Source organism: Scylla paramamosain, chromosome 2 (assembly GCF_035594125.1).
Source record: "Scylla paramamosain isolate STU-SP2022 chromosome 2, ASM3559412v1, whole genome shotgun sequence".
Taxonomy (NCBI): Eukaryota; Metazoa; Arthropoda; class Malacostraca; order Decapoda; family Portunidae; genus Scylla; species Scylla paramamosain.
In genome coordinates, this window is record NC_087152.1 from 32816817 (window position 1) to 32829316 (window position 12500).

A 12500-nucleotide genomic window follows, 5' to 3' on the forward strand; every position below is an offset into this window, starting at 1 on the left:
CAATCAAGTGAGGGAAGCCTTACAGAGTGAAATAGAGAGGAGCAACCAACTCACCACCAAAATGAAGGTGATCATAACACTTAGACATTTTGCTGCTGGAAAAAGCTACTGGGAGAATGCAGTTGTGCAGTAGTGATGGCATTACGGGTCATAGAGAGAGCCGCAGGAGGCTTGGGATTACTCCTGGGTGGCGAACCTTGTTTATTTACATCAAGGAACTTCTTCAATGGGATCACATTTAACTAATTTAATGAAATATTTATAGAAACTATAAATTAGTAATAAATGGCAGCTTTTGTTGTCTTGTAGTATCTGAAATCAAGTAACATTGTTCATAAATTGAATTATAATATGGCAACCGAAGCAATAAAAAGTTAAAATTTTTGTTCAAAAACCAAGTTGTTTGGAAAGGGAGACATTTGGTAACTGAGGTTCTACTGCATATAAATAAATAAATAAATAAATAAATATATATATATATATATATATATATATATATATATATATATATATATATATATATATATATATATATATATATATATATATATATATATATATATATATATATATATATATATATATATATATTTTTTTTTTTTTTTTATTTATTTGTATTGTAACTGAAATGCAGCCTTTAAAGAATGCAAATGTATCTTGACAACCAAGATGAAAGTCTGCACATGAGGTGGCATCTGAGGAAGAAGCAAGTCTCTGATTCAGTGCACTGAAGATATGATGCTAAAACCCCATTTTACATCAACTTCAGTATCATGTACAAATATTATACTATACATGCAATTCTTCCAACATGGATGCGTTGGTTGACTTTATATTTTCTCCATCTCTGTGTATAAATTTGTATCTTTCACATAAAATATTTTAAAAATTACCTTAAATACCATTTACAAGCTTTCATAACAGAGAGAGAGAGAGAGAGAGAGAGAGAGAGAGAGAGAGCAGGAGAGGTAGGACGTAGGCCTGGGAGCTCCGTGTGTTTGTGTTTTTCTGCGCGCTATTCGTCTTCTCCTTGGTACCAGGATACATCAGTGCCCCAGGAACGTAAGTGCAGTGCAGTGAACCACAGTGAAACACAGTGATACACACGCAGTGACTTAAAAACACGAAAATACTGTACTGAAGGTGTTGTACTCCACTGCACTACTGTGTGACCTGACTCCGCCGCGTGACCTTGAAAAGGGATCAGGACCACGCCGCCTCACTCCCAGCTCCCACCTACCCTCCCACATCTCTCTCTCTTTACGCTACTGCATACACATACCTCTCTCACTAGCAGAAATGGTATCTGAGTGCTTTGAGAGCTTAATCGAAAGGCCCAGTGGTATCAGTGGTTACCGTCCTGCGTCCTGGTGTGCTGTCTGTGGCCGAACGGTGTCATCACAGACAGTCAAGAGGTGCAACACTCAGGGCTGCCCTAACCTGAGCCACGTTGTCTGCCTGGGTGGGGAGACAGAGTATAGATGTGGCAACACAGGGCAGCTGCGCGTCAACGCTGGAATTAATGACCCTGTGTCGCCCTGTGTCACACTGCCGGCCCATCCTACCCCTCCCCCCACGGACTTCACAGAAGAGGAATCAGACGACATAGACGAATTACGAAGGGAAGAACTCAAAACGCTTGTAAGAAATCTTCGTCAGGACCTAACCTCAACAAAACAGCAGCTGAACAACTACAGGTGTATTCAGGACTACTTAATCGTCAGACGAAGAACGCTGGTGGAAGAACTGAATACTGTAGACACTCTCCTTGCCACTCTCACATTTGAAGAAAAGCAGCAGAGGTCAGTCGCGTGTTCCGCCCGACCTCACAACATTATAGCAGAGTGTGAGGCAGCGACTCCCGCGCCCAGCGGGGACAGTACTCCTCAGCCTAGTCGCTCTCCCTCCCCCACTCGCTCATCCTCCCCTTCTTCCCCTCCCGCCCCCACTCTCACTCTCACCCAGCACACCTTGCCTGAGGAGACGGACTCTTCACCACCACGTGAGGTCACAACCAGCAGTGTCGCCAACGACGAGAGTGGGGCTGAGAGGCAGCACAGCTCACAGCAAAGCAGCCAGGGAGCAAGCGGGAAACGCCGACATCCCAGGAAAAAAAAGGGACCAGCTACAAGAGGAAATACGCCTCAGTCAGGGCAGCAGCCACGACAAGAAGCAGTCGGTCCAAGGCTGCAGCAGGCCAGGTGTCCTCACTGCAGGCGTCACGGTCACACTCAGGAGCAGTGCCCGAGGAAGGCGTGTGAATACTGCCAAGGCCGCTCACACTCCTCCCTCCATTGCCGAGTGAAAATAGCGGACGAGAGGCAGAAAGAGCTGGTGCAAGCAGTCCGGCAGAGTAGCCAGGATACGCTACTAGCACTGAGGGGAGTAGTCTGGCAGCTGCAGCAGCCTACGACTCAACAGAGGGTGGGGCCCACACTGGTAGCCCCCCCAGGACCGCCAGTTTCCCGCCCCGCGTGGCCCTTCACCCAGCACACAGCGCCTGTCTTCCAGTATGGAGCAGCACCGCAGCACTCCCCGGCGAGGCTACACTCCTACCAATAGTGAACTCAGAGTGGTGTCCGCAAACCTAAGAGGCTTCCACACAAATGTGGGGGAACTCACTCGCAGTGTTATCAATAAGAATAATGTAGACTTAGTGTTTGTGTGTGAGACATTCCTCGATGATAAAGTGCCCAGTACCTATGCCCGTGTCAGAGGCTACTCCACCTGGATTAGAAAAGACAGAAGTACACAAGGTGGCGGTGTAGCGTTCTGTCATAAAGAGACTCTCAACGTCCAAGTGGTGGAGCCTCCTATACCAGTGCCCAGAGAACTTGAACTCATCGCTCTGAAAGTAATAGACTGTAACGGGAAAGGCATATTGTGTGTGGGCTGTTACCGGCCTCCATGTCAGGGACCAGAGATATTAAACTACCTCACTGAGAACCTTGACACCATGATGACAGCCAGTCAGTGTGACAGCGTGGTGGTGTTGGGCGATCTTAACCAGCACATGGTTCAGCAAGCATTCAACACGCTGCTGGTCGTGTACAATCTACACAACCATGTCACATTCCCCACACACCGCTCCGGCTCATCCCTGGACCCCGTTGTAACGGACCTCCCTCACCACTCCATACAGTGCTTTCCCCTAGACTTTGTTGGCACCTCGGACCACATAGCAGTCTTCACCAAGATCCAGTTCAGAAGACCAAGTGAGGAGACAACAGCTCGCAATCTCTGGCGGTGGGAGGCGGCCAACTGGGACGCTCTCCGGGCTGCTCTGAGGAACACAGACTGGGAGGAAGTGCTGAGTGGTGAGGTTGACCAGCAAGTCCAGCGACTCAGCGAGCTGCTCCACGCCCTCCAGCTCAGATGGGTGCCTCACTCCAACCACACCACCAAGGCATCGGACCAGCCCTGGTTTGGCCCAGAGTGCCGCGCTGCCGCTGATGCCAAGTATCGTGCCTGGCGTGCTTTGAAGAGGCACCCCAGTGTCAGAACCAGGCAAAGGCACAGAGCGGCTACAGCGCGCATGACAGCCACCCAGGAGTGGGCCATGGATGAGTGGAAGGCGAACCTCAGGAGCAAACTGAGGGGTGGTCAGGTCGGCAGCAAACGTTGGTGGAATCTCATTAAGGAACAACAGGGTGACACGCGGGGATGTTCGGTGCCTGCTCTCATCCGGCCAGACGGTAGTGTTGTTCAAACCGCCACAGACAAGGCGAATCTCCTGGCCGCCCACTTCGCCGCAAAAATGTGCATTCCCGAACCAGAAAAAACGCCACAAATACTGCCACAGATAGTGAGTGAAAAAATAATGAGCATAGAAACCAGTGAAAAAGAAGTGAAAGTGCTGCTCCGAGACCTGGACGACAAGAAAGCGGTGGGGCCTGACAGCATCAGCCCCCGCCTGCTTCGACAGTGTGCTGAGGAGTTGGCGCGCCCTCTCGCCGCCATCTTCAATAATAGCTTGAGGAGCAGCACCTGGCCCAACTTGTGGAAAGTGAGCGGTGTGGTGCCAATTCACAAGAAAAGCTCAAAAACCGAAGCAAAAAATTACCGTCCTGTGTCGTTGTTGCCGGTGCTCAGTAAAGTGTTGGAAACGATAGTGGCCTCGAGACTCACGCAGCACCTTGATAGGCACCACCTGCTGAGCAACAGACAATACGGCTTCAGGAAGGGGAGGTCGGCGGGAGACCTGCACCTGCAACTCACGAGTGAGTGGAGCGCTGCCCTGGACAGGGGCAAGGCCGCCCTTGTCGTCGCTCTCGATATAGAGGGAGCTTTTGACAAAGTTTGGCATCCGGCGCTCGTCACCAAGCTCTACGCTGCCGGCGTGGACGGGCCGCTCCTCAAACTCCTCGAGAGTTACTTGAGGGACAGACACTTCAAAGTGACCGTCAATGGGCGTGATTCCAGGCTTCATCCCATCAGAGCGGGGGTCCCACAGGGTAGCTGCCTCGGCCCTCTGCTCTGGAATGTTTATATAAATGACCTGCTGCACCTTATCCCGAGCACGAGAGCATACGCGGATGACCTCACCCTGTCTCTCTGCTACGGTCCTGAGGAGGAAGACGCCACTGTCAGCACGCTGAACGCCACTCTAAGCCGCATAGCAGCGTGGGGCGAAAAGTGGCAAGTAAAATTTGCGGCACACAAAACGCAGCTGCTCACCATCTCCAGACTCGGGACGGCCCCACGCCTTGTCTTCCAAGGCGACACGCTGACCCCACAGGACGAGGTGGAGGTGCTGGGGGTCACATATGATAGAAAGCTGTCCTTCAGATCCCACATAGAGCGGCTCGCCAGGGAGGCCTCAGGGAAGCTGGCATCCCTGAGGAGAATGTCACCTCTCCTGGACAGTAGGGGAATGGAAGTCCTCTACAAAGCCCAGGTTCGCTCGTCCCTGGAATACGCGTGCCTGGCATGGGGAGGTGCGGCCAACAAGCACCTGTCTCTACTGGACAAGGTACAGGAGAGGGCGGCAAGGCTCATCAGAGAGGCAGGACACCAACCAGCACTACAGAGTCTCCAACATCGGCGTGACGTGGCGGGACTCACTGTAATGTTCAAGGTGCAGCTACAGTGTGTGCCGCACCTACAGTCACTCCGGCAGCCTCCCCGACTGGCCCAGGTCGCTACCAGAGCCGTCACCTCAGCCCCGGAGGAACTGCTGCAAACCCGGTGCAGGACATGGCACCACCAAAGACAGTTTATTTACACTTATGTGAGCTGGTGGAATAAATTCATAGCCAGTGAGCAAAACATTGAAAATATTGCGAACTTGACAATGCAAGATTTTAAATGTAAAGTGAACGAGTGGCTGATACAATACAGACAGCAGTGATAAAAACAGAGTGAGGCTTTTAGATAGGCAACATTAACTATGTAACCTTTAGTCTCTAAGTTGTCACGATATTCTATATAATGTAGTGGTGACACCCTCTGTAAATTATGATGTATTTGGTATAAATAAAAAAAAAAAAAAAAAAAGAGAGAGAGAGAGAGAGAGAGAGAGAGAGAGAGAGAGAGAGAGAGAGAGAGAGAGAGTAGCAGAGTGCTATCTCTCTTATTCCACACCTAGACAAGAATGATGAAGCAATAACTGCTTACACAAACACAAACACAAACACAAACACAAACACACACACACACACACACACACACACACATACTAGCACCAATCAACAATTAGAAGTATCCCCATACTACATTATCTACCTTACAACACACACAGCCATTCATGCTCACACAAAACTGTATCTCACCAGAAAGTGAGTAGACTTTCATGGACTTTCGCTTGGATTTTATATTTGCATCCACAATGAGTGAAGCCTGAGTGAGTCGGCGGCTCTTCCTCCGGGTTGTGATCTCCTTGCCCTCCTGCTGCTTCACCCTCTGCCTCCTGGTTTGCCGGTCATCTTCTTCACTGCTCTCTGAGTCTGGGGTGATGAAGAGGGAAGAAAAGGAATCAAGCAATATTCTTTCACTCTCTTATTTGATTCTTTAATCATTTTTCACCAAATGTGAATTCTGTACTTTCCTGATACCTTAATTTTCTTGCTTGATTTATAAATTCCATTCTTGTCCTGGTTTTCATTTCTACTACTTTCTACATTACTAGTTGGAGAACAGACTTGGCATGGTTCCAGCCAGAAATATAAAGTGCATGAGATTCTGGCTAGGTGCTAGGAGTCACGAGGAGAGTTAGATCTTGAAAGATTTTGACACTTTCTATTAATGAAGGAGTTTTTGGCTAGTTGGAGAACAGACTTGGCATGGTTCCAGACAGAAATATAAAGTGCATAAGATTCTGGTGATAGAAGGCTCAAGTACTTTTTGTGGGCTAACTCTATCATGTATAGCACAAGAACAGGCTGTGTTAAACCAAGGTTTGGAAGGTTTAGGTTAGCCAAGGTTTGGAGGTGAGGAATGTATGCCTCCATACCAGACAATATCACCTCTGTTATGTGCTTGGCACAGAGACACATCTCTGTCACGGAAGCAGTAGTCATTACAAGGAAAATCAACAAAAAGGTCCCCCAACTAGCAGAGGCAAAATGACAGAGGCACCTCCATTTAGGTGGATCCTGAGGAGGGATTAGAGCGATAGGACAAGATACAGATATGAGATTGTGATCACAGGAGCCCAATAGAGAAGAGAGGATAACAGCATAAGCAGAAGGATTAGAGGTTAGGAAAAGGTCAAGAATGTTGGGTGTATCTCCAAGACAGTCAGGGATATGAGTAAGGTGTTGCACCAATTGCTCTAGGTCATGGAGAATACCAAAGCTGAAGGCTAGTGCACCAGGATGATCAGTGAAGGGAGAGAAAAGCCAAAGCTGGTGGAGAACAATGAAGTCTCCAAGAATGGAGATCTCTGCAAATGGGAAGAGAGAATGTGCTCCATTTTGGAAGTTAAGTAGTCAAAGAATTCCTTATAGTCAGAGAAGTTAGGTAAGAGGTATAGAGCACAGAAAACTCGGAAGATTCAAGAGCATGGTTAAGTCATTGCACACATAAATGCAATATCCAGCTTTGGATTGAAAATGAGGATAGAGAAAGTAGGAGAGAACAGAAAAGGGGATACTGTCAGTTGTCTCAGACAACTGTGTTTCAGTGAGGAAAAGATGAGGTTTAGTAGAGGAGAGGTGGTGTTCTACAGACTGAAAAATTGGAACTAAGACTGTGGGGGGGGGGGGGTCAAGACACTTAGGATTGACATCAGAAGAGCAATCTGACCTGGGGACATTTATGGTCCCCTCCTCAGATGGGGAGGCTGGTGTAGGAGTTGCATGATAATTCTGAATTTTGAGTGAAGGGTGTGTGTGTAATTAGGTGCTTGTAGTTTTGTGTGAAGGAAGAGAGTTGTCTTTAGAGGTCAGACTATGACTGCCCCCTTGTATTGTGAGACACAAAGGGAAACATTGTGAGGTCACAGATGGGTTTAATGATAAGTTCACAGCACCCCCTTGATCCAGTGCTGTAGACCTCACTGGGAGCAATTATCATTTCAGCAGGTGCCTACTGCCCCCTCCTTATACTCTTACCACCATCAAACTCTGTTCCCTATAAGTGGCAGAGGTATGCTTCTTTTTCTCTCTTAACCAATGAAACAACTATGAATACACTTTTTTAAACTCTGGCCTCTTTACTATCTTTCATGGTATGGAAGTTAACATTTCTTGTCTTCTGTGATGAGGGTTGTGAAAGGAATGTTTAAGCTCTTTGCATTTTACAGTAAGGATAAGGATCAAAAGGAGTTTTGAAGTGCAAGATGTCAAATGACAAATTATGTGGCCTACAGAATGTCTCACCTTTGACACTAGTGACTGGTGTTGATCTGGTAGGGGAAGCCTGCGAGGAAGAAGTTTGGTTAGCTGTATAGAAACTGAAAAATTTTGAGACTCAGGGCATTTTGTTGACTGAAAGCTTTACTTCATTACATTCAAGTGCTTGAGTATTTGTATATCCGCATACAACTGAATATCTAAGCACTATATATGAGTATCTTGAGACTAAAAATTATCTAATGTAATGTAATAACATTCAAAAGAGCATGAATAAACAAAACTCTATAGTTCCTCTCACCGACAGTGACTCCACAAATGACGTCACACTGCCTTGCCTGCCGCTCTCTCCTCCCTCTCTGGTACTGTCCTCTGAATGTGATCGTCTCCTTGTCCTGCTGGCTATACTTCCAACTTCCTTTTCTAATAGGGAAGAGTGTCCCTCATTGATGGCCCCTTTGGCTGGGGTGTCAGGCTGGGCTTCTTTCCTCCTCCTAGGAGTCTTTTTCTGTGGTGTCACTGTTGAAAGGTCTCCTGATAATCTTTTTGTCCTGTGTGGGTACTTGGAATGTGGTAATTCCTCAGCGAGAGACTCTGTGCTGGTTCTCCTCCCCTTCCTCTGGGGTGTTGTAACAGATTCTTGAAGACCTGCAGACCTTCTCCTGCTGCTGCGTCGTGGGGTGGCTGGGGTCTGAGGATCCTCTTTAGTTGTCAACAAGGCATTTTCCTCAATGGTTTCCAGACCCTCTGATGCACTCAACCTTCTTGACCTCCTTGTTGCACCCTTAGAGGGAGTGGTTGGTGTCCTTGCCTTCACTTCACTCTTAGTACTCACCACCTCCTTGTCCTCTGAAATAGTCTCTAAAGTTTCAGCGTGACTCTTCCTAGTGATGCGGCGTGAAGGTGTGGCCGGCAAGGCTGCAGGAAGCGTCTCTTGACTTTGTTGGCTGGAGGTATCTTCACTCTCTGCTTCTACTTCTGGAGACAACAACAGCTTTTGAGACACTGCCTTCATTTCCTCCTGAGATCCAGATGTCCTCCTAGTCCTCCTGCTCGGGGTTACAAGGGATAACACAGGGCTACCCTTTGACCTTGTGAGTGGTGTTGGTACCTGCAGGAGCTTCCTCCCAGATCTTGTGACCATCTCTATAGGTACTTCTCCCATTTCTTCCCGTGCCGGAGTAGTGGATCTGGTTGTCCTCTTGGGTGTACTTTGAGGGGAGGAAGTGGAGGCTCCACTCAACCTTCGGTCATGTACTTCTTCCACCTCCTCCCGTGCTGGTGTAGTGGATCTGGATGTCCTCTTAGGTGTACTTGGGGCTGAGGAAGTGGAAGCTCCACTCAACCTTCGACTCCTTCTAAGAGGGGTGGTGATTAGTTCTCTTGCGGGGGAGCATCTGGTGATTTTCCTTTGGGAAGACAAATGGACAGCCTCATTAGTGTGTTCTGGAGACATGCCAGTACTCAAAGAACTCTCCATGTGCTGTTGGGTTGTGTCTGAAATAATGGGATCTTTGTACTCCTGTGGTGGGGAAAGAGGAGATGCAGCTGGGGAGGAGCTCAATAAGCTTTCAACTACCATCACTTCTTTTGGTGAAGACAAAGGAGGCTCTCTACTAGATTCTGCCAGAGCAACAGAACTCTCCAACTTCATCTCAGTGAGCAGAATATTTCCCTCTTTTTCCTCCACTGCCTTCTCATCTTCCTTCTCTTTTGTTGGCATTTGAGTTTCATGTTCCTCTATAGGATGACTTATTTCTTCTTGTATGTCTTTCTCTACTTTCCTCCTCTTGGGTGGACTTGCTCCATCAGCCTCACTTACCATCCTTTCCTCAGAGTCCTCCTCCATAGGTACAGGGATGTCCTTATCACCAGGTACCACACAATCAACTGTATCCTGCTCTTGACTTCCAAGTGGTACCCCAACATCTGTGGCTGCTGCTTCCAAGTCATTTTGTGACTTGTGCTGATTATAAGATGTGGGTGTCTCATCCCTTTTTAGTTCTTTCTTTGATTCACTCAAGTTCTTCTCCATCTTTAAAGACAAAACATCACTCTCCTCCACCACAAAGGTTTGGTCTGACTGCTTCACCTCTGATTCTAGTTTTGGTGTAGTTGCATCATCCTTGACATCCTCACTTGCTAAACTATGGACTCTTGTGTTTTCTTTGAGGGTAGATTCTACAATATCCTCTACAGCCATTTCCTGATCTTTATCCATGGCTGATGGGCTTTCCTGTGCACTGAGTTTCATGTCCACTGAATAATTTTCCTTCCCAGATGGAAGTGACTGCTGACTCCTTTCATTTTCTATTGATGCTTCAGTGGGTCTCTGATCTGTGGCAGTGTCCTGCTCATCCATCTCAGGCTTAACAATATCCACTTCCATTTCCTCTATAACCACTTGCTCATCCTTTCTTTCCCTGTTATTTGGTTCATTACTCTTAACCTCTGTGGTGGAAAGAATAGGACTGACCTCATCATCTGATTCCAAGTTGAGACAGAGCTCTTCCTCACCCTCAGACACTGCATCAGCAATCATTTCCTCTTCCTGTGTGGTGATGTAGTGGTCCATGTCTTCCTTCTCTTCCCTTGCAGGTACACACTCCTCAATGCTGAAGATCTTCTCTTGCTGAGGAGTTTCTGTTGTATGTGTGACAGAATCTGTGTCAGTTCTCTCTTTCTCTTCATTATCTTCCTCTTCCTTTTCCTCTTGCTTCTTTTCTTCTTGTTCCATCTTCTTTTCCTCTTTTTTTTCTTGTTCCACCTTCTTTTCTTCCTCTTCTTCTTGCTTCTTTTCTTCTTGTTCCATCTTCTTTTCTTCCTCCTCTTCCTCTTGCTTCTTTGCTTCTTGTTCTACCTTCTTTTCTTCCTCCTTTTCCTCTTGCTTCTTTTCTTCTTGTTCCACCTTTTCTTCCTCCTCTTCCTCTGGCTTCTTTGCTTCTTGTTCCACCTTCTTTTCTTCCTCCTTTTCCTCTTGTTTCTTTTCTTCTTGTTCCACCTTCTTTTCTTTCTCCTCTTCCTCTTGCTTCTTTTCTTCTTGTTCCACCTTCTTTTCTTCCTTTTCCTCTTGCTTCTTTTCTTCTTGTTCCACCTTCTTTTCTTCCTCCTTTTTCTCTTGCTTCTTTTCTTCCTCCTCTTCCTCTTGCTTCTTTTCTTTCTCCTCTTCCTCTTCCTTATCCTCTATATCCTCCTGGTTACCATGCACTTCCCTTCCTTCACTCTCTGAAGCAAGTATCACTGACCTTCCACCATTTGATATCTCCAACTCCTCCTCCGGTGCCTGTGCCTCCTCATGAGGTGGTTCTATTTCTTCTGAGAAGCCTTCATCTTCCCTCAAGGCCCCCTCACCACGCTCCTCAGGACCATATTCTTGCTCCTTCAAAGCCACAAAATCAGCAGGTGCTTCATTGTCTTTCTCTACTCCTAAAGATTCCTGACTGGTTGGAAGCATCTTGGGTTTCTCCTCAACCTCTTCTGCTGCCATATCTAATGTATCTGACAGACTGACAGCAGACTTGTCATGCCTCTGGGAAGTTTTCTCACAAGTATGTTGTTGCTGATGGTCCTCATCTTCTTTCTCAATGTTTCCGTTCTCACTAACACCTGAGACACTTTCAAGCTCTGTATCTTGTTTTTCTGCCTTGCTTGTGTCCTCAGGCATGCTGTCCTCCTGCTTTTCTTCTTCCTGTGTTTCTTCTTCACTAATTTTGTCATCATCAGCTTCAGTATTCAAATCATCTTCATCTGTTTCTCCAACTTCCCGTGAGATTTCTATACCTTGAAGCTCCTCCATCTCTTCTTCCTCCTCCTCAACACTATTATCTTTCTCAGTGTTAGCCTTCTCAGTCTCATCTTGGTCAGCTGCTTCTTCTTCCTCTACAAAACTGTAGAACATGTCATTGAGAGTTGTCTCTTTGCTGGGGACTTCAGATGATTCTTCCTCTTCTAATGACACCTCTGCTGGTGACACGTCGCCCTGCATGTCCATGGCTTTCTCTGGCTTTTGGCTGGTGTGGGGACAAATAAAAATGTCAGTGACATGCTAGGAAATAAAAATATTACCATTTTCAACAATCTAAAGGACTTCATATGTTACCATAAATAATTCTTATTTCTTTCCATTCAAAGACCATTTGTTAGAGGAAGAACTTAAGTATACTTGAATTATATACGGCTCTGACTTGCAGTGAATTAAGTACTCAGCTTCTGCCTGTGGATTTCTGTCCTGCAGTCTATGATTTGTGTTGTAAACTACTGATATAAGGCAAACTGAACTAACACGATACAGAAAGTTTAAGAAATCGAGTAAATGTCTCACACACACACACACACACACACACACACACACACACACACACACACATCTTTTCACTTTAAAGACATATAAGCTAAAGCTACTCAAAAGTGTTATTTTTTTATCTTGTTATCTTAAGTTCAATAATCTGCTTAAAAATATTAAAACCCTAACTGCACTAAAACAAATATTAACTATAACTTTAAAATATGACACACCATACTAAATGGATGACCTTTTAGGACATCGTCATCTGTTAAACAAAATCATAACAGTCTGCTCTCATACACTAATACTACAAAAACATTTACAACACATCATGGCAAACAAGAATTTGATTGCCAAAGAAAATTTTGTAGAATTCACACTTGGTGGTTCATTCTTACAATATATACAACTGGTGAACACAA

The 12500-nt window shown here is 46.2% G+C and overlaps 1 protein-coding gene across 1 annotated transcript in view; it reads right to left on the reverse strand.

The window, feature by feature from the left end:
- Window positions 1-12500, reverse strand: part of LOC135113771 (protein ELYS-like) — a 66601-nt gene that overhangs the window by 21011 nt on the left and 33090 nt on the right. Inside the window, 3 exon segments of the mRNA XM_064029357.1 lie at window positions 5772-5945; window positions 7821-7860; window positions 8095-11803. Of these exon segments, the coding sequence (XP_063885427.1) occupies window positions 5772-5945; window positions 7821-7860; window positions 8095-11803 (3923 nt within the window).